Here is a 23,504-nt window from a genome sequence, read left to right as displayed (position 1 = left end):
GGGGTGAAGGGAAGATGTGTTTGGTGGTGGCATCATGCTGGAGTTGGCGGAAATGGCGGAGGATGATCCTTTGAATGCGGAGGCTGGTGGGATGATAAGTGAGGACAAGGGGGAACCTATCATGTTTCTGAGAGGGAGGAGAAGGTGTGAGGGCGGATGCGTGGGAGATGGGCCGGACATGGTTGAGGGCCCTGTCAACGACCGTGGGTGGAAAACCTCGGTTAAGGAAGAAGGAGGACATGTCAGATGAACTGTTTTTGAAGGTAGCATCATCGGAACAGATGCGACGGAGGCGAAGGAACTGAGAGAATGGGATGGAGTCCTTACAGGAAGCAGGGTGTGAGGAGCTGTAGTCAAGGTAGCTGTGGGAGTCGGTAGGCTTGTAATGGATATTGGTGGATATTGGTGTAATGGATATTTATTTTATTAATGAATTTTGCTTCCAATCTCCACCTCTCCATCATTTTCACGTGGTCCATCTCTGACACTTCCCTTCCCTTCCTTGACCTCTCTGTCTCAATCTCTGGTGATAGACCGTCCACCAATATCCATTACAAGCCTACCGACTCCCACAGCTACCTCAACTACAGCTCCCCACACCCCGCTTCCTGTAAGAACTCCATCCCATTCTCTCAGTTCCTTCACCTCCGTCGCATCTGTTCTGATGATGCTACCTTCAAAGACAGTTCCTCTGACATATCCTCCTTCTTCCTTAACCGAGGTTTTCCACCCACGGTCATTGACAGGGCCCTCAACCGTGTCCGGCCCATCTCCCGTGCATCCGCCCTCACGCCTTCTCCTCCCTCCCAGAAAGATGATAGGGTCCCCCTTGTCCTCACTTATCACCCCACCAGCCTCCGCATTCAAAGGATCATCCTCCGCAATTTCCTCCAACTCCAGCATGATGCCACCACCAAACACATCTTCCCTTCACCCCCCCTGTTGGCATTCAGTAGGGATCGTTCCCTCTGGGACACCCTGGACGACTCCTCAACCCCCACCTATGGCACCTCCCCATGCCCACGCAAAAGATGTAACACCTGCCCCTTCACTTCCTCTCTCCTCACCTTCCAAGGGCCCAAACACTCCTTTCAAGTGAAGCAGCATTTCACTTGCATTTCCCCCAACTGTATTCGTTGCTCCCAATGCGGTCTCCTCTACATCGGAGAGACCAAACGTAAACTGGGCGACCACTTTGCAGAACACCTGTGGTCTGTCTGCAAGAATGATCCAAATCTCCCTGTTGCTTGCCATTTCAACACTCCACCCTGCTCTCTTGCCCACATGTCTGTCCTTGGCTTGCTGCATTGTTCCAGTGAAGCCGAACGCAAACTGGAGGAGCAGCACCTCATCTTCCGACTAGGCACTTTACAGCCTTCCGGAATGAATATTGAACTCAACAGCTTTAGGTCTTGAGCTCCCTCCTCCATCCCCACCCCCTATCTGTTTCTTCCCCCTTCCTTTTGTTTTTTTTCCCAATTTATATAAATTTTTCTTTTCCCACCTATTTCCATTATTTTTAAATCTTTTAAGCCCCCCCAACCCCACTAGAGCTATACCTTGAGTGCCCTACCATCCATTCTTAAGTAGCACATTCGTTTAGATAATATCACCAACTTCAACACCTCTGTGTTCTTTTGTTCCTTCGTCTGTGACATCACTGCTTGCTTATCCCTACAACACCCCCACCCCCCCTCCACTTCTCTCCCCCCCACCTTAAACCAGCTTATATTTCACCCCTCTCATTGTAAAGAAAAATCAGTTCTGTTGAAGGGTCATGAGGACTCAAAATGTCAACTCTTTTCTTCTCCGCCGATGCTGCCAGACCTGCTGAGTTTTTCCAGGTAGTTCTGTTTTTGTTTTGGATTTCCAGCATCTGCAGTTTTTTGTTTTTATATATATATAAAAAGTTCTCAGGTGTTGTTCTATCTCCCTAGGAACAGCATTTGCTCTCCATCAGTCCTCTGCCACTCTTTCCTCTTCTATGGAAATATAAGACTAGGAAAGTTGGCTTGCTGGTGCATTCTGCTTCAGTTTAACAATTAATATTTCAACTAGTCCTCCTGTTGGTGCCATTCTTTAGTAAATGTCAGCCTGCTCCTGGTCATAGCCAGGCAAACTTTAGCACAATGGAGCTGCTCCAAGCTTGAATTACTTTAAAACCACACTGAAACCAAGTCATTGTTTTAATTTGTTTTTATTAGTTTGACATTCACCAAGTTTCTTTTTCCAAAAAGTACAAAAAAACATTTACGTATAAAGTGCAGTCTGTCAACAGGGTGTTTTTTTTTACAGAAAGGACATTTTGTAATAGCTGAAAGTGTTCTGAAACATAGATTAATGCTTAATTACAGTGCTAACAATAATCAAGTGTGCTGGCAGAGGTTAACAGTGCATCATTCCCAGTATCAAGGTCTGAACAATATTTTATCTTATTGCTAACATTCATTTCTGATCAGTTACTGTAGCTGCTTCTAAAAGCGAATCCTCTCCCTTGTATGTTCAAGAGAGATGCTGCTTTTGCTTGTGCTATGATGTATTTTTTGGTCACAAGTCTGCTGCACAGCAGCAAAGTTTTTGCTTTAAAAAGACGGACATATTTCTTACAGTCTAGGCACATCAATTTATATAACACATATATGATCAATTAAATGTAAAAAATCATTATAAAATTCATGAATTACGTTACAAATAAAACTCCACCAGACTACAGTTGGAGAATGCAATGATTTTGCCTCTTCAGGGCAAAACATGTTGGGGAAACACCCAATTTGGAATTTTTACTGTGCAACTACCAGCTACTTTAATAATTAAGAATATATAAACTTCAGAAGGCAAGAACACCAATTCCTGAGCCTTTGTTCCTTATCATCAAAAAAATAATATTTTATGTAAACTGCATTTGTTCCCCCATAAATAAATAAGTACAGTTCAGTTTGAATAATAATTACAAATGTTAGACAATAAATAAGTTTAAAATAAATAATAATAAATACAGGAAGTTATTGAAGCCATTTAGGGATGGTTATTGACGACATTCAGGGATAATCAGTTTGCCATTTCCACCCATTCTGTGTTGAAGTTGGTGACTCATGCTGAAGCACAATTCCACAGGCATCAGTGGCCCCGTGAATAAGTCTAGACTGTGAATGTTTGTGAGATATGTGGCTATGAAAAGGCAATCCTGGCAAAAACTGATGCCATTCTCACCAGATATCCACACATATGCCATTTCAGCAAGGGCCACTGACTTGTCATCAGGCATGAGAATCCTCCCCTACCTAGAACAAAGATGTTAGGGCCAATTGCAGTGCTGTTCTATCTGAATTGGAGGATGAGTCATTAAAATTAACAAATCTCATGTGTAACTAGAGATTAACGAGAAAGGAATCCAAAATGTCTGGTTAGAATGGGAGCTAAAGATTACATGGAGGACTATAGGCTGAGATGATCAAATAGCTCATGCTGCACATGGTTGCTGTGCTGAAAAGCATTCAGCTAGAGCTTCAGTAGTGGACATAAGGGGAATGAAGAAATATTCCAGCATTGTGCTTTTTTGCCATTTGAAATCAGGAAGCATTTACATCAAACATTCTTCGGGTGACTCGAAGTAAAAAGCCCTCTGAAGTGACCCAAATTGCTTCTCAGGGCCGCTAAAGAGAGGAATCAATTCCGCCTCTCTAACCCAGGGTACTGAAACCAACTGTACTACCTCCACCATTACTCTAGCACCTTTTATAACGCATTCATCCAATTAAAACAAAACATTTTAAAGTTCTGTTGATTGCTCTTTCAACAGTGCATGTCCCTGTGGATTAACATTGTCCAAGCCTGAACTGGAAGATTTGGTGCTGATAGAGCTTTCTTTGTTAGGTATAGATTCAGGAACACTGAACGAAACCATAGGGCATGGCCCTTTCACATTGTTGCAGACTAAGTTGCTTAGTGTTGCAGTGTTCACAATGTCAAAACCAACTTTCCCACCAAAGGTGCTGGGTTTCCAATATTCTGGGGAGCAAATGGCGTTCCCCAATAAACCCTTCAAAGAGAAAGGGGCCCCCATCTCAACCATTGTTTCTCCAAATATGGATCCAGGTCTTGGTTTTTCTATCATCAAAGCAGGATACATCTCTATTGCATCAATATCCCCATAAAGTTCTCTCAGTTCAGCTGCCATCTCTTTTTCTCCTGCAATATAAAAAAGATATTGTAATGAAATACAACAAATACTATAAATGTATGAACATATTTTAAATGCAATTATGGAAATGATGTCTATATGTTCTTGAACAAACATAAGTAAGCACATTTTAGGTGTTATGCATTCTCACCATCAAATGGTAATCTGTATTATAGTGGCTTTGAGAATGTTTATACAAACTCGGATGAGCACTGTTGTAACTTTAACGTAATCAACAAGCAGAGGCTAATGAATATTGTCAGCTCAGTGATGCATCTCGTCCCTTCATTCTACTCCCTAGGCAGCTGAGCTATGAACTGAAACAATTGCTGGAGGAAACCAGAGAATATAAAACTTCCAGTGGTGCATTTACCCACACAATGGTAGAGTTAATGGTTTGCTTCCACCTGAAATTTGTTTCATGGTCATGAGAATGAGAGATGTCAGTAGTGGAATATTTTCCAGCTTTTGTCCTCAGTGTCAGCTTCAAACACTCACAGGCCAGGTTTTGCATAAATCAGCAGCAGGGTAAAGGTGTATCTACTCTGCTCCAGCAATGTACCTTAATTCCCAATTTCAAAAGATGTCAGATCACGCCATTTTGATATTCTTATAATATTGATCCTGAAAGAGTTTGCTAATTTTAAAAGTTTGTTTGTAAATGGGTTAAGAACATTCAATGCTGCTGCATATAGCATGGCATCAGAGAGGATGCTTTCAAACTCAATCGGAGCTAGATTGAGTCCCAGAATTTATAGTAAAATAGCCAGCTCATTGACCTTTATCCCTTGTAGTGACACTTAAAGTGTATCAAATATTATTGAAATACAATTTACAGATAAAAACTGTACCTGTAAGCTCTTCAAAAGATTCATAAGGTTTCATTAAGAAGCGTTTCCTATATTCATTGAGAGACTTATATCGCATCTGACGAGTGTGCTCAATAGTAGAGATGGCCACTTTAATCAATGCTGCATTCATATTTCTACCCCCAGCAACCTGTAGAAAAACCAGGATCATTAGCTTAAAAGTCACATGGGATTTGTTTTATGAATATTATGGAAAATACTATTCCTTTTTAATCAAAGGTGCATTTAGTAAAGTTTCTATAGTTACTGAGTTAGCAAATTAGAAAGTGAAACAAAGCCAGTATGAATGGCAATATATGGTTTACTTCATGGAGTGTATACATTTGACACCAGGTTAAGAGTTAAAATCTCCTTCACTGTTGCAGCAGAAATTACTTCCTGTTTTTTGCACCACGAGGACAAGACTAAACATAAACTGATTCTTACCCTGCCAGCAATCTGCCTGGTGAATGAGGCCACCATGTTGGAGATGCCATGCTCCAACAATACTGAGTTATTGAAGAGGAATTCACGGTAACTGTATTCTCTGTCCTGGATGTTGAAAGTATCTGGCATGAGAGGATGCCAATGGTAGAGGGTATTGAACTCGGATGCAATCCGGTTACTGTACTGGAATTGTTGGTTGAAGAGGAGCTCTGGGTCAAATTTCAGCTTGAAGTGATAACCACTCAGATGTTGCACATAATCTTCAATTACAATTTTGATGGTCTCCCCTGTTAGTGTTAGTAAGATAGTTTGAGGATTTATTTAAAAACAGTAAGCTTTACATCAAAACTTTTATTTATTCAAACTAAACAATAAATTTTACACTAAAATAAAAGCAAAATACTGCAGATGCTGGAAATCTGAAACAAAAACAGAAAATGCGAGAAAAACTCAGCAGGTCTAACAGCATCTGTGGAGAGAAAAACAGTAAATGTGTTCAGTCCGTGGAGAGTTATGCGGATTCAAAACATTAACTCTGTTCTTCCTTCCACAGATTATGTTAGACCTGCTGAGTTTTTGCAGCATTTTCTGTTTTTATTTCAGAATTGTACAGTTCTATAGATATGCTGTTTTTCTGTTACATGCCAGTGCATTGTATCCGCATCTTAGTATAGGTTTGTCCAAAGGATCAGGAGCTATTTTTGAAGGCAGCTGGATGGGCTGGATCCACTCACCTATCAGTATAAGTCGAGTTGTCTGAAAAAGCCGTTCATCGTCCCAGTCAGGATGCTCCACTTTCAACACATCGCAGACTCGGTTGTGTTCCCGTAACCAGATTGTTGCATACATCATCAACCCTGGAACCAGGCCAAAGAATTCTTGTCCCACAGCAAACTGCAACTGTTCTGGGGTGTGAGGAGGGTAAGTCATCTCTACCCCTGCATCCTTAACAGTGGGAGGAAAGACTTTTCCATTGTGAACCTGCAAATAATTTTTGTGGGTTAGGTAAGATTTCACATAAAGCACATTGAAATAAAGCAATATAAATCAAAAATACTTGGACATTGAACATGCAAATATTACTGTGCTATTAAAATTTGATAACAAATTCAGATTAAAGTCTACCTGGTACTTAAGTTTTCCGTCTCTAAATAGTCTCAGTTTGTGCTGTCTGTCCAAAGTTTCTCCATAAACATGGCTCAGGTCAACCTGCATGATGCAAGAATACAAAACATAAGTAATTACACAATTTTAGAAATAATTAATTTTAGAATAGTAAATATCCCTTTTCATTTGAAACATCAATTTCTAAAAAGCAAGTATAATGGATTATTTTATTTACACCCAATGTTTGTGAATTATTGTTGAAATCCAGCTTAAAACAATTCTATGATATGTACTTACGCCATGTCCCAAACCCCTGGTAAATGCAGGGCCTCGGTTCTGGTCAGTCTTAAAAAACTGGTGGGTGAAATGCTGAGCAAAGAAGGCAAACATCATATTGGTCCTTTGGGGATCAGGCACAAATTTCTTCCTCATGAGGAATCTTTCTGCTAAATACTTGGGATCAGGCAGTGTTTTCTTTCCTGTGAGAGAAATGTACATCTTAAGAACTGTTACCTGGTTCGATTAAAGTGGTGTCATTCTTTCCCAACTCCAAGCAGTAATGCGGATTGTATTTGAATAACAAACCTTTTTAAGGAATGTCAATAGGGATTACAATATTACTGTATCTATATCAATGTAAGAAACACAGATGGAGACAGCACCACCCCAGAAAATATTATCTACCCATAAGTGACATGAATTTGATATCAGCTGTGTTGTTTATTTACTACCAGGGCTCTGGTAGAGCATAAGAAATAGGAGCAGGAGTAGACTATACAGCCCCTAAAGTAGAAGAGGGAATTGTAACAGTAGAGTTTGTTGTGCTATTAACTCACCAACTACTCCCATTGGAGTTGGGCAGTCTTCAGGAGTTGGAGGAAGAGTTCTGGTGTAGTAGGAGATATTGGCATATGCTTCCCAGCTCTTGTAGTCATACTCTGCATTGTAGGTAGGGGGGCTGTCAATCAAATGAGATCTGGCTGTTTGGGGGGAAAGAATTGTACATGTATTCAGATCCCACATGCCGCATACCATTTCAGAAACCACAATTAGAAACAATATATATGTAGTGTGGAACATTATATATATAAATAATGTGGAATGAATAAATTCACTCTTTAGTGAACCTTAAGGTAAGAATTCCTCTGCTCACTCTGTGTAGCAACATCTCAAACCCATGATTTACTTTCCCCTAACTACTTCTGGCAAAATCATAGATACATTTATTTTGTCAGAAATACTGAGCATGCCAAACTTTCACAAATACATTTACCATGTCATCAATATATAGCACCCAAAAGAATTCTCATCCTACGCTATTTTATATCTGCCCTTTGCAACTTCACAGAACTGACCGACATTGCATGGACTGCAGCGATTCAAAGCGGTGCTCACCACCATTTTCTCAAGGACAATCAGGGATGGGCAATAAATATAGTCTTGCCAATGATGCCCACATCCCATGAACGAATAAAAAAAACGATTTTACTAACAGTTAATCTCTAAGTTTAATGATGCCACTTTATGTTTAGAATGATTCAAAGTACTCCAAATCAAAATCATGAACATGGATCCATCTTACTTACACGTTAAGACGTAACGCATGATTCTGTCCCTTAGGAAAGGGATCTGATTAACTAAATTCCAAATTCCTTGATAGTGGGTCAGGATGTGATGGACTGTGTTAGGAGTCGGTTTCAGGCTCAGTTTCACCCAGGTCCAGAACTCGGCTGTTGGAGGGGGAATTTAATGAGAAAGGTGTTAGAGGTGGTCAGAAAGGTGAACAGCACAAGTGTACAATAGAAATGTTACTCGATAAAGAACTTACGTTTGGTGCAGTTTTCGCCGTAAAATCCAGTCCGAGTGCAATCGCACTCATAACCGTCGAAGCCGACTGAGGTGCAAACTCCCTGGTTCTGGCAGGGGTTGGAGCAGCAGGGGTGAGCTGGAAGGGAAATACAACAGGTTAGGCTCACACATCATTTAACAGGCTTGTTTCTTACAGGCTACATATTTTCACCCATTGGACCGCAACCTCGGCTAATCGCAATTGAAAATAAAAACTCAGTGAAAATCACTCATAGGCATTACGATTTATTTATATTCGGAATCATTCCAGTTGAAGAGAGTTACTATTACTGGGTGTGCTTCATTGAAACCCACCCAACTCTTGTTCAGACCACAACCTCCAAAGATCAGAAATAAAAACAAAAAAACTGCGGATGCTGGAAATCCAAAACAAAAACAGAATTACCTGGAAAAACTCAGCAGGTCTGGCAGCATCGGCGGAGAAGAAAAGAGTTGACGTTTCGAGTCCTCATGACCCTTCGCAAATTCTGTCGAAGGGTCATGAGGACTCGAAACGTCAACTCTTTTCTTCTCCGCCGATGCTGCCAGACCTGCTGAGTTTTTCCAGGTAATTCTGTTTTTGTTTTCCAAAGATCAGAATCCTGGATCATATCTATGGGAAGAAACGCTTCGCTCTCTAACGTTTCTGCACAGCTAACCTTTTGGTTCATTTCGTTTATGTATCCGCGGCGGTGATGCGCCTGAGGATTAGGAGTATGAGACCCCATTCCCTCTCCACACTCTGGACACACCCGGCACAAACATTTCCCGCACGCGCTTTCACAACTTAGACTGCAGCCTGAATGAAGCCTTTTGGAGACTGAGCCAGTTTGGCAGCTTCCGTTTACCTGCTTGGTTAAGAGGCAGCATTACAGCGAGAAGTAACAAAAACATCCCCCAGGTATTCAGTGCGCTGCGTTTTCCAAACATCGCTCCTCTCGTTTGAAGCCTGTTCTGAATCTGCTCACCAGCGTCCCCCTGCAGCTTTTAAAACTCTCTTTCTTCATACGTGACTCAGAAACTTGACGTCTTAGAAACGGAACCACGTCTTTGAGGGACCGCCCTCAAACCCAGCCCCCCCCCCCCCCCCCCCGCTGTTTCCTCAAATGGCCATGCATTTTTTTCTCTTCCACTATTTCAACAATATCTGAAGTTACGATTGAATTTTTCAGGCCGCGTGTTCCAGATCACTAAAATTCACTGTATATCAAAAAAAAGTCACCTGTGGCCTCTGATCCTTCTGCCAATCACCTTAAGTGTGTGTCCTCTTGTGATTAACTTTGCTGCCACTGGAAACAGTTCCTCCTTATTTACTCCATTAAAAGCGGTCATGATTTCGAATCAAAATTTCTGTAAAATACTGCGGAATGCTGGAAATCTGAAACAAAAACAAAAATTGCTGGAAAAACTCAGCAGGTCTGACAGCATCTGTGGAGAGGAAAACAGAATTAATGTTTCCAGTCCAGGTGACTTCTTCAGAGGAGTGGTTTCTCTTTTGAAGAAGAGTTATCTGGACTCGAAACATTGACTCTTTCTCTCCACAGATGCTGTCAGACCTGCTGAGTTTTTCCAGCAATTTTTGTTTTTGTCTCTGCTTAATCTCCAATGTACTAAAAGACACAATTCCAGTTCGTCCAGTCTCCCCAGCTAACTGAAGTCCAGCCTCCCTGTTGCTGTTCTAATCAATCTCTACTGGGCCACCTCAAAGATCTTGACATCCTTCCTAAAGTGTGGTGCCCGGAATTAAACACAATACTCCAGCCAAGGCCCGGGTTTCAGTACACATTCCTTGCTTTTGTACTCTATTACCCTTTGATAAACATAAGAATCTTGAGTACAATGTCTCAAGCTGGAAATGCACAGCAAGTGGGTCATCAGGATCTGCATAGAGAAAAGTTTCAGTTTGGACCCCCTCTACAACCTGGAGTGTTGACCCTTCCCACCCATTGTGTGTTTCGTTCATTTTAATTTATTTCAGGCTCCAAGCAATCTGTAATATTTTGCTTCTTGCATAAATTTACTAGCTGGGATCACTTGATAATGATTGGGGAGAAGCCTAACTTGAGCATTTTGGCAAAAACAGAATTACCTGGAAAAACTCAGCAGGTCTGGCAGCATCGGTGGAGAAGAAAAGAGTTGATGTTTCGAGTCCTCATGACTCAACTCAGTTCTGTTGAAGGGTCATGAGGACTCGAAACGTCAACTCTTTTCTTCTCCACCGATGCTGCCAGACCTGCTGAGTTTTTCCAGGTAATTCTGTTTTTGTTTTGGATTTCCAGCATCCGCAGTTTTTTGTTTTTATCTTTGAGCATTTTGGCGTTCACTTTGTTCATGTCACAAAGGTAAGTATAACATAGTGTGTAAGTTCTGACACAGTTGTAAGCAGGTAGTGTAAGATTCATGAAGCTGACAGCTCTGCAATATCTGTTCCTTCAATTCTTTCATTTTTTTGACATCTCCTGCTCAACTGTTTTGATTTTGTTGACAATCAACAGGGCATATCAATAGATACTGCTATTGCAATTTGGAATGTAAAAACAATGTTCAATGGTACAGTGAAGTCAACATTTACAGTGTAAACTTTACTGAGGATATAACTCAGGGAATTCCCCCCACCCCCACCCTGCCTCCATTCTGCAATCTACCCACACATTGTCTGCAGCCAGAGTGTAATAGGTAAACCTGTTAAAAGATCTTTACTAGCATTGTTCTCTGTTAGACATCATCCAGTTTCCTTTAAACCCCAACTTCTTTCTCCCCATTCTGTTTAACTGATGGACTGTGCCAGTCCATTGCCCTGCCCACTGCAGCACACTGAGATTACCTTATTGCCAGCAATGTGATTCAAACTGCCATGGCACCATACAATAATGTTCAACACATTATGCCACTGCATTCTCAAATGTTAACTCATTTAACTAGGCCAACAATCATAGGTGTAAATTGGTAACCATTTCAGATGCTAAATGATGTTTTTGTGTTGATTACTTTTTACCATTTATTCAAAGAAACACAGGGTGACATTAAGTGGGAGAGTTATATATCCTGTACCTCTGTTCCGTAATCACAGCTGTTTTGTTCCTTTTATTCCTCCAACTTCGTCCCTTTGTCTGCTAAAGATGCTGGCACTCACTGGAGGACACTGACATCTTTCCCAGGTTCTTATTATTCATGTATTTGTGTTTACAGTGTGTGTCAGCAGTTTATCTGACTGTATGACCCATCTCATCATATTCTTTAGTTGAGTAAGATTCAAATTTTAATAATGTGTATCACTGTAACTTATTTGAAATGTGGCATCAAGTTAAGGAACTTGTACATGGCATCAGAATCTGGACTCATTTCCTTTCTGTCTCAGCACATTAAAACAAAGGATATAGGTTGAGACTAATCTTGACAAGTCTGAACACTGGAAAGGAATTAATGATCACAGCTAATAGGTGAGACATGAGAGTGTAAGTGATGAAATAAGAATGGAAAATTAGATAATTTAAAAAGAAAGTAAGTCATGATCTCTTAATTACAAGTAGGACACATTGAAAATGATTGTTGAATGTCAGTTCCAATGAGTGGAAAAACATTTTACAGTTTCTGGTTTACCACTTTGAAAATACATAAAGGTTCAGATTTGTGAATTTCTTAACAACTATTTAATTTTTTAAATCCCCCCTTGATACTCATACAAGGGAAGGTGCTCGTATTTTCTTCTGAAAGAACCTGAATTGTGTGTATTATGCAGTAAAGGCACTGTTATGGGGTCTCATTAAATAGACATATTACAGCAGTCTAATTCAGCAACAAACATACGGTTACTGTGGAACTGCTAGAAATAATTTATCTTTCTGTTTATAAATATGAGACAAGACTGATCTTATTTCCATTGTAATAACACTGCTTACATGAGATACCACAGTTGACACTGGGGGTTATACCTCCTAACACTGTCAATGTCTCTATAATACAAGACTTTGAGTAAGGTTTAACAGCAACCTATTCCTTCACCACTTCCCAACAGACACTTTTAGGGCTTTACAGCTTTACTCTTTAGTAAAGAAAGATATGAATTTATACAGTGGTTTACTATAACTCTCAGGTTTCCTTTGAACTGTAATCGCTGTTGGCTAGGTAATCAAATGTGGCAGCAAAGATGAAGAGCTACAGATGCTCTCTTAGCAAGTGATGCAGGCAGTACTGGCCTATCATAGATATCTCACTAGAAGATGGTGTTCTGCTAGCCAGATCCAAAATAATCGTAATCAAAATGGTGCAGGAAGAACTTCCCCAGAAGATACATGAAGGCCACATGGGAATGGAGAAGTGGAAGCTCAGAGCCAGGTCAGCTATGGACTGGATAGGCATGTACAAAAACATTGGAAGAATGGTGTCTACATGCAATGTATGTCAGAAGTACAGAAATACACAGCAGAAAGAGGAGATGATATCTACTGGAGTACCACCCAGGCCAAAGCATACTGTAGGAGCTGATTTAGTCACACAATCAAGACTGGTATCTCATAGTTACAGATGACTACTCAAAGTTCCCTTTTATCCAAAGGTGAAATATTTGAGGGATACAACAATAATCTCAGCAGTACAAGTTCTGTCTGCTGAGCGAGGGATTCCTGAAAAAATATGTGACAACAGAACCCAATTCACCTCCAGAAAATTTAAGAAATTGACTGAACATTGTGAGTTCAACATCATCACCGCATCACCACATAACCCAAGAGGACACAGGTTTATAGAAAGACATGTCCAGACAGTCAAGAGAACCCTCATGAAATGCAGAGAGACAGAGAAAGACCCAAACCTTTCCATTCTGACAATGAAAACAACTGCAGAGCCGTTGAATGGAAGAAAGTATAAGATAACCCTGCCAAGCAAGTTTTCCCTCTAGGTGACCAGGAGACAGTAAGACAACGACTTACTGATGCACAGGTAGAAGGAGGTCAATACTTCAACAAGCATGCTAAATCCCTGCCTGGACTGTTGAAAGGACAAACTGTACATGTACAGGATCCAATCATGAAAACCTGGAACCCAGCAAAAGTTGTTAGTGAAGCTGAGACACCATAGGACCATAGGAATTAGGAGCAGGAGTAGGCTATTCAACTGTTTGAGCCTGTTCCGCTGTTCGATAAGAGCATAGCTGATCTGATTGTAGTCTCAACTCCACTTTCCTCTCTGCCTTCATAACCCTTAACTATCAAGGATCTAGGACTTTGTAACAAGGCAGGGTTAATTTGTAATCTCAAAGGGAAACATCCACTGGGAACTAGTGATCATGATATAGTTGAATTCCATGTTAAGTTTGAAAGTGGCACACTACAATCACAACCAAGAATCTTAAACTTAAACAAAACCAATTACATAGGTATGAGGGGAAAACTGGCTAACATCAAATGGATAAATAGACTAAAAAGTATGGCCACACACTAAGGCCATACATAATTGAGACCAAAACTGGTAAGCAAATGAGAAGGAACAGAGTCCACATTTGAACTACACCTGGAAAAGGAGAAAAGATCATTGATAATGTCAGCAACATCACTAACCAGCGAGACAACATTAACAGCATCACCAACAAGCGGTGCAACATCACCATTGTCACTAGCAAATGACACAATATTAGCCACAACATGCACAACTCTTACAACACCAGGAACAGCACATCAGACATCACCTGTGTCAACCCATTACTGAAAGCAATGAATCTACGAAATGGAGGCCCAACATCTACCACTTAAGTGATACCATGAATAATATATTTAGATAAGAAATCAAGCTATAAAACTTATAAGGTGTCCAGTTTATTTATGGAATTTGATCATTAATCTGCTTTAATTTTTTTAAAAAGTTAATGATTGGGATGGTTATATTGATATAGAGGCACAGTATACATTTTTCATAAAAGCGGGATATTATATTGTTATATTATTCATAAAGAGCTAGAGAGCTAGGAACTAATTATTATGCAAATATATATCCCGGGGTCCCACGTTTACTGCCACACTGTAGTCATGTGCCGAGTAACAATGGGCCAGTGGAGATGCTGTGCACATCGCTGCTGCCTATGGAGATCATTGTGCGCTCACCTTTTTACATATTTTCAGCTGACCTTCTGATCCCTGCTGCAATAACAAAACCTCGGCACAGCCATCCATGGAGACCACTGATGAAGGGAGCAGCTCTGGGAACACACCTTTTTATAGCTGCCATATTCGGTTACATTTTCAAGGGTCTCAGGGCCTTCAGTGGGTTAGTGGGTGGGTAAGTGGATGAATGAATGGGTCAGTGAGTAGATAGGTGGGTGGGTGAATGATTGAGTGGGTGATTGAATGTGAGAGGGTGGGTGGTAAATGGATGGGTGGATGCATGGCTGGTGGGACGGGAGTGCGTAGCCAGGTCAGAGGGCGGGTTGGATCAGGGGCATAGACGAGTTGGGGTGGTAGTTGTGTTGGATGATAGTCAGGTTGGGGTGGTAGTCGGGTTGGGGTGGTAGTTGAGTTGGGGAGGGTGAAGGTAGGCTGAGGTAATAGGGTGAGTTATGCTGTTAATCACTGTTACACCAGAGATTAAAAAGAGTAACAATTCTACAATAAGTATCCGGGTAAGTAGAGCGTATCCAGTCCAAGCCTCTGACACTGAGAACAGTACTTGCATGACAGAACTTCCTCAGGGTCCCAACACTTCAGCAATTTAAGTTCAGTGCATCCCCGCTTCCAATACTAGAAGATCTGGTCTATTGTATCAGTCTATCAGCCCACCAGTCAAACGGAGAGCAGCAAGAAACACACCCGATGAGGCCCCAGCATTTTGTGACTAAAGTGCGATGATTTCTAATTTATGGGAACCAGAAGACACAACACTGGTGGTCCGAAGTGGAGAGTAAAAAGAAATGCTGCAGTACACAGCAGTTAAATAAAAATCTGCATGAAAAGATAGCAGAATCTCTAAACTTCAGAAACCCAGGTCTGATCCACGGGGTCTACAATCTGAAACGTTCACCTATCGTTTCCCAAGTGTTCATGAATTTGCTGTGTATTTCTTACAATTTACATGCCTACAATTTACATGTCTACAACTGTGTGCCTTTTGTAGTGAAGCGCAGAGTTTGCCCGGACTTTCAATACATTAGCATTTTAAACAGAGTCTGAACACGTGTGTGTGTGTGTAGTATGGTTAGAGTTTCGAGTTACATGCGGCCCAAATCACGCTCTAGCAGCTCGGAGCACTTCTTGGCTTGAATCCAGTTTGCTACTACGTAAAAGTTTTTGAAAGGGCAAGATGCCTGGTTTGCCTAACCGCAATCAGCCCACCGCTACGTGTTAGAGGCGTGTCTGTCTGTGTACGTCAGCAGCGTGCCCTGATGGGAAAGGATCAGTCTGGCTCAGGTACAGATCACACGAGCCCATTGAGAATATGGTTGTGTGTGTGCACATGAACAAGGGGATATGTATGTATGTGAACGTGTATGTGAGCATGTACGTGTGAGAAAATCTCGTCCTATACTATCTGGAGTTTAGAAGAATGAGAGGTAATCTAATTGAAACATAAAATTGAGGGGACAAAAACAAAAGGTCTGACAGCATCTGAAAATTGAGGGGGCTTGACAAGATAGATACTGAGAGAATATTTCCCCTGGCTGAGGAATCTAAAACACGGAGGCACCGTATTAGGATAATGGGGGGGGGGGGGCGGGGATGATCATTTAAGACTGAGATGAGGACAAATTACTTCACTTTGGAATCCCCTACGCCAGAGGATTGTGGATGATCCATCATTGAATAGATTTAAGACTGGGATAGAAAGATTTCTGGTCTCACGGGGAATTAAAGGAAATGGGGAGTGGGCAGGAAAGTGGAGTTGAAGCCCAGAATCAGCCATGATCTTATTGAATGGCACAGCAGGCTCCACTGGCTGTATGTTCTACTTCTGCTCCTATTTATTGTGCTCTTGTGTATCTATATGTGTGAGAATAAGTGTGTGAAAGTGCAAGTTTGAATTGGCACCCATCTCAAAAAATAAAAGGAACTTTTTTTTCTCTGAGTGAGAAATGACACAAAGTATACCAAGAAGATTATCACCCTGAAAAATCACCCAGAAAGATCCCCCCCCCCCCACCCCCCATCTGTTTCCAAACACAAATCAATAACAAAATCACCATGTCACTTGTACTCAACCCCCATTTTAAGAGTGGGTCTGTTGTCTTCCAATACCAGAAACAGAAATAGTGCTGAATTCAAACCAGTTTACAGTCCAAATTGTAAGAGTGCTGCCTAGGCCTGTGATACTGATTGTCACTCAGACTGTAGGCTGCGCCAAAGAAGTTAGTCTTATTGCAGTTAACCTTCACACGTGTGTCAGCTAGGCTTGATGTAAGACATTCTCCTGGGAGTTTTTTCCGGCACTGTTTTTAATGTTAACAAGAGTTGATATTGCCATCTGCCAATATTGAAATGGACTAAGTGTCAGGAAGCAGGCAGTTTGCATTGCATTGCCACTCACAGGAGACTGACACTTATAGTAAGGCGATGCTTATAACATCAGGTAGATCTGAAGAAGCATGAGTGCTTTGAAATTTTGTCCCACTGAGCTTTTTTTGTATTACATCAGAAAGTTGCTGTTTTGTGTCCATTCCTTTAATGTAGAAGTGAAGGAAGTTACTAAGCTGTGCATTGACATTAACTCTATTTATGGCTTTCAGTTTAGTAATAAGCCTTTCATGAAGAAATTTAAATATCAAAAGCCTCCCAAATGTCCAGGCAAGCTATATTTGAAGTATAAACAATTGAAAAGTCAATTCAGACCAGATACCAGAAAGAATTTCTTCATGTAAAATGTGAAAAAAAATTCACCAAGCAAATTAGCAGAAACTTTGGAGGCATTCAAAGAACAAGGTTGGAAGAGTTAATGTACTACAGGGGAAAGTGTCAATAGAGAGGAGTGTTTCTTCTTATCCTAAATTGTTCTAATGCCCTTGTTGTGCAAATCAAACTGAAACTGTCTAATAGAAAAGGGGGATATTACAAACTGCTGGATCTCTTTTATATGATCCTGTATGTTATTCAAGAATTGTCACAACTGCTCACTGTCCTCACTATAAGACTCATGTCTCACAGTTGTCCATATTGTGTAGCCATCGATCATTTGGGCAGTAAAGAGGGCATGTTGAATCCCATTTTACACACCATGTTGAATCCCATTTTACACACCATGTTGAATCCCATTTTACACACCATGTTGAATCTCATTTTACACATCATGTTGAATCCCATTTTACACACCATGTTGAATCCCACTTTACCCACCATGTTGAATCCCATTTTACACATCATTCAATTTTCTTCTGAAGTCAATGGGAATGAAAGTTGGCCAGAGTTTAAATATGGGCTGCTTATTCATCATTGCCTGCTTTACACTGCTGCCCAATATAAACTTGTGCTCCTTGGTACTCGGAATACTACAGAGCTGGCTGAAAGGAAATGTGGGTCAGATAATTGGAGTTTTGTAGATCCCTCTCCAATTTACACTCTTCAAGTACAGCTTCCCACTGTGAGGGTGGGATTGGTGAATTTACTCTCACGTGATTTTCATTTAACTCGTAGAATGCCAGGTTGGATTCCCCATAATATCCATCCTGAGTGAGTTATTTTCAGATGTTTGCTGTGACTATGTGTTGTCATTTATTATAATATATGGATATAGTTGCTCTATTTGTGCATTTCTATCTCTGCCTCTTGTATTTTCTCTCTCTCTCTCTTTCTACCTCGCAAAATCTTCCAGTTTCCGTTAACACGAGGCGAACACTACCGAATAAGGGAACTTATCTCCTGTGGAACTCTTCAACTCCTTGATTAATATTCTCTGCCATAGTGTGCGGTTTCCAAGAAGCAGAAGCCATGTAGTTACATGCATGTGGGTTGGGACTCATTCCTCACACAAAACATCATGGTTAAAATTTCCACTTTTGTGCTGTGCTGGTGTCATTAATAATGAAATTATATCTTCTTGGAATTCTATATGGTTGGTTGTAAATTCATAATTATTTACTCACATCTTCAAAGACCCGTTCTAATTCATCTTCAAAAGGTCATATTCAGGTAATATACCCATGAATTGCTCAAGATATTGCGCTAAGCAGTTAAATGACCACTTCCACCTAATCCATTGGTCATAACCCTGTCTGGGATCTCCAGGCAAATGGATTCCCTAGTTCTGTTGAAGGGTCATGAGGACTCGAAAAGTCAACTCTTTTCTTCTCCGCCGATGCTGCCAGACCTGCTGAGTTTTTCCAGGTAATTCTGTTTTTGTTTTGAGAAAGACAATGTCAGCATCAATCCATTCTTATTGCAGATTTGACAAGTGTCACTCAATCGGCCTGACGGTCGCCCACGCTACCTGACCCAAAAATGTGACCTATTTTAGTCTCAATTATAAAATAAACACCACATCCGTGTCATTGTCGATGATCATTAAAGTCACTCAGAATATCTCCCTGAACCGGATAGTTCTTTCGAGAGAGTCCACCTGCGTGTTCCCACTTTCCGCGGGAACACAAGAGTTCTCGCCTCTCGTGGAACAAATCATTTGTTATTCTTCAAATCTGCTCAGAAACAGATATTTCCAGGGGTCTGGAGCTCTGTAAAAGTGAAATGGCGAGAATCATATGGATTTATACACAGTGTTAGAAATCTACAAGATGTAAACTTGTGGGCTTTACCTCAATGAGCCCCACTGACGGATCTATACTATTCAAGAAAACTCAATAAGAAACTCCTAAACAAATCAAATGCAATGTATTAAAATTTGTGAATATTTTGCGACAGGATTTAAAAAATAATATTTTACATAAACTTATCACTTGCTAATAAGATCTGAATTAATATAGACTGCCTCCTTTTAAGGCAGGTTATATTACTCATACAAACACATCAGCAATGGATCACCCTTTTCCCAACAGCGTAATAGCATTCTTAATCTGCAACGTTATCAAACAAAACTCTTAACTGTTGAAAAGGCAAAACCTTTGGAAAGGTGAAAGAAATAGCTGAATTTCATGATGGATGCACATAGATTGGGTCGAATGACTGAATTCACAGGGAGTGCTCCGAAAAGCGCGGTTTGTACCAGTGAGGATTTGAAAGAAACATTGCCATCTTGTGGTTACATTGACTTAGAAGCGTTTCGTGCGTCGTGTTTTCCAGCACATACGTCCCCGCCGAAGCAGCTTTCACTGCTAGTCAGTCCCTGTGATCATTCATCCCGTCATTTCTCCTTTGGTTCCCAAATGACTTACCTTGGGCGTTGCTGAATAGTTAAACCTATGCTGCCATTGATTTATAGTGAATACTTTCTTTTAAGATATGACAGCTTGCATAACCAGCAGACCTCTCAAAGCACTTTACAGCCAATTGATATCACTCAGTGAGTGAAGATGTCTGAGTAGCAACTCCAGCTCTGAAGAGTCATATGGACTCGAAATGTTAACTCCGTTTCTCTCTCCACAGATGCTGTCAGACCTGCTGAGTTTTTCCAGCATTTTCTGTTTTTGTTTCAGATTTCCAGCATCCGCAGTGTTTTGCTTTTAGCTCAAGCTTTGTGTTAGTCCCATTTAACCTTTGTAAATAGCATGTAAAAAAATGATTTTTGAACAAAGACCATCGTCCCCAACAAGATCTCTAGATTAAGAAGCTAACAAATCCTGAGACAAAACCCTGATAACAGGGCCAGGGCACCAGAGATAACCCTCCTGTTTTTCTTCAAGAGTGCCATGGGATCTTTTACATCCAACTCCAAGGACAGGCAGGCCTTGGTTTAACATCTCATCTGAAAGGTGGCCTTCTAACAGTACAGTACTCCCTCAAGAGTTAGCCTGGACTCCTGTACTTAGGTTGTGACCTTCTAATTCAGAGGCATGAGTGCTACCAGCTGCGCCACAACTAATACCTAAGCTTCTTTTGCATATAAAAGTGCTAGGTTGTTTAGATGCTAGAAGAAATAGGGCATGGTTTTACAACCAGGATACCACAAGCATTGCACTGTTGTGACTAATTTACCATAGTTTTGGTGGAGAGATACAGAGAATGGGCCATGCTCTGTCAACCCTGTAAGAAAATTCCAAGCAAAAGTCCGTCTTGGCGTACACTCTATCTAGTGGTATTTTAAAAATGGTAGAAGCAGAATAAAGCAAAACATTTTAGCTGATCACTTTGCTTTTCTCTCCTGGTTTTTTTTTTCTCTTCTGGAGGGTCTGATTCTTTGCTGCGTTCTGGTTATACAAGTCCTGGCACCCTTGGATCAAAATAGCTATTCTTCACGTGCAAGGCTGGGCAGTGAATGTTAATGGTATTAACAGTGGGGAGCGTAATTGATGAGCTGAATGCCATTCTCAAGTAACATCCATTGGACCAGGGAATCTTACAGCTGTTGTGAAGACATACTTTATGCCAAATAAGGATTCTGTTGAAGAGTCATACGGACTCGAAATGTTAACTGTGTTCCCCTCCACAGATACTGCCAGACTGGCTGAATTTTTCCAGGTATTTTTATTGTTATTTTTGTTTTTAATGATTTTTAATCCTCCAGCTGGAAACCCAAATTGAACTTGTAAAAGCAGACTTTTTAAAAACACAGAGACTAAAATGATTTGAACTCACAGCCCAAGATTGCTAACCCCAATTTGCATTGCTATATATTTCACATTCCAATTCATTGGAATAGACTCAGTCTGTCTACAAAGCCCATCAGAGACAATAACTTCAGGGGAGGGTAAAAGGCTCACATCTCCTGTCTCACTAGCAATCACCTGAGGTATTCAACTTTTAGAGACGGGCCGTTAAGACTAATCACTTGGACAATGGACAATTTAAGAAGCATTTGGATGTGCACTTGTGATGCCATGACATACAAGGCTATGGGCCTAGTGCTGGAAATGGGATTAGAATAGCTAGGGGTACTTGTTTGACTGGCGCAGACTTGATGGGCTGAAGGGCCTTTTTCTGTGCTGTAGAACTCTATGACTCTACGACTATGAATGGGACCCTGGCTCCATACATGAGCTAATCAAATCACCTTTGAAAAACATGGACAATGTCTTTTTTTTAAATTCCCTTGGCAGTTGGAGAAGGAAAATCACATGACCAGCTATCCCTCAGCAGAACTGAGCACAAGTAGCTTAGGGAGAAGACCTAAGTGGGGTCCCTCCTGTCTCCTTTCTCCAACCCACCTGGTGTGCTTTGAGCCCTGCTGACTGTGATCATCTAGGGACACTCTGCTGCAGACAGAGATTTCTTAAAAAGAATCAAACCCAGCGCTACCATCTCCCAAAGATCAATCATCTACATCTTTAAATCAAAAGCATCGAGACCATCGAATTCAGCTTGAAGCCAGCCGAGTTAGTGAACTATGGACAGTATACTTTAACTTTTTTATGGATTCTAATTCCAACCTACCCACTCTGTAATGTGTGTGTGTGTGTGTTTCTCTGTGTGTGCACATGTGTGAAAGTTGGTGCATATTTTCTTAGTTTACTTAGATCTGTTTAAGTATAATAAAGCCTACCTCTTTCATTGTTAAACTCAACTGTCCTGTTGGTTCTTTTATGATCACAACACATAAACAGTTAAGCACTCATTGAATTGTCAAGTATATTCATTTCAAATTAAAAACAATGTTGCAGTTAAACAAGGAAATGGCATAGGGAGTGCCATTTGACCCCTCCTCACCCGGCCATAACACAGCCAAGAAGTAGGCCATTTGGCTCATTGTGCCTTGGCTGTCTTGTTGAAGGAACTATCCAATTAGTTCCATTCTTCTGGTTTGACCATTGTACTTCAATTTTTTTTCCATTTTGAATATTTATTCAGTTCCCTTTTGAAAAGGAACAGATTGGTTTAGTACTGGTTGAAGGGATGGGGGGTCATAGATCATGGGAGGAGAGATGTGGAGTTTGTGGGAGTTGGGCCATTGTGGATATAGGCACCTGTGGAGACAATGGTGGAGGGGGTTGCTGATTAATGGAGATCAGGGGGAAATTGGAGAGTCAGTGATGGAGGATGGTAGGTGATTGCATGAGGACTTGGTTAATGATCATAGAGGTAGAAGGGATCAGAGTGATCATGATGGAGTGGAGGGTTGGGGTGGTTGGGCAGTGGTTTATCAAATTAACTTATTAGGCCTGGAGAAGAAGCTTCTGAGATTCCTGGACCACAATCAGTGCCGTAAAATCACTTACTTGATAGATCCAACCCTTCTTGCCTTATACCACCATGTTTCCCAAGGCCTGAGAGACCTGGCCAACATGAACTAAAAGCAGAAACCTTGTTAAAATATAAAGTTATGCATCTTCCTTAAACGGTTTCAACAACTAACTCACCTCCTAAGTATAGATTGGTTGCGTTCCCCGCATCATGTCTCTGTTAAAAGCAGAAGTGGGAAAGTTCAAGACAATTTGGGTTGCAATCGACATTTTAAAAATTTTAAATTCTCGCCTGATCCAAACTCACCCATGGTAAGATTACTCACTTTGTTTAGAAGGCCTCAAGCCTTTTTCCAATCTGCATCATTGATTCCAACATGGACCACGTCTCCTGGCTGCTCCCCTTCATCTGCAAAGTGTCCTGCACCCTCTCAGTGATGCCTTTTACCCTGGCACTAGGGAGGTAATACAGCTTGCAGGGCTCAGCAATTGCAGAAACTGCTGTCTACCTTCCCATTGAATCCCTATGACCGCAGCGCTTCTACACTTAACAGGTCCTTCTTCTCAGTCATCCACACATGCATTTTCCAGCAGGGCGCATGCAATCGTGATGAAGAGTAGGCAACCTAACTTAATTTCTTTTGACTGTTCCATAACTCACTGGCATTGAGGCTACTGCCATCCACCTGAGGTCAGCTGATAATTATGAACTTTGTAGATTGTTCAACAAAAAAAATGTTGAACTAAACACAGAACTGCAGAACATAAATTAATAAATTTAATCTGAGAAAAGGCAATTGAATAGATTTCTCCCCCTAAAGCAATGGACCTGGATAAAAATTTTAATTTAAAAATTCTAATTTAGTTTCAATCC

General features: G+C 40.9%; 1 protein-coding gene across 1 annotated transcript; it reads right to left on the bottom strand.

Moving 5' to 3' along the window:
• Positions 1 to 2,181: 2,181 nt before the first annotated feature.
• On the bottom strand, positions 2,182 to 9,426 carry LOC121289004 (prostaglandin G/H synthase 2-like). Its single transcript, XM_041207875.1, has 10 exons — positions 9,279 to 9,426; positions 8,411 to 8,527; positions 8,169 to 8,312; positions 7,419 to 7,562; positions 6,880 to 7,061; positions 6,601 to 6,684; positions 6,210 to 6,456; positions 5,476 to 5,762; positions 5,032 to 5,179; positions 2,182 to 4,188 (listed from the first exon to the last, which is right to left on the bottom strand). The coding sequence occupies exons 1-10, from the start codon at positions 9,358 to 9,360 to the stop codon at positions 3,770 to 3,772; spliced, it is 1,854 nt and encodes a 617-aa protein (XP_041063809.1). The 5' UTR covers positions 9,361 to 9,426; the 3' UTR covers positions 2,182 to 3,769.
• Positions 9,427 to 23,504: the final 14,078 nt, after the last annotated feature.

The sequence above is a fragment of the Carcharodon carcharias genome, chromosome 16 (genome assembly GCF_017639515.1).
Source record: "Carcharodon carcharias isolate sCarCar2 chromosome 16, sCarCar2.pri, whole genome shotgun sequence".
In the NCBI taxonomy this organism is placed as follows: domain Eukaryota; kingdom Metazoa; phylum Chordata; class Chondrichthyes; order Lamniformes; family Lamnidae; genus Carcharodon; species Carcharodon carcharias.
The sequence above is the reverse complement of the archived record's forward strand: the minus strand, read 5'-3'. Positions and strand labels throughout refer to the sequence as shown.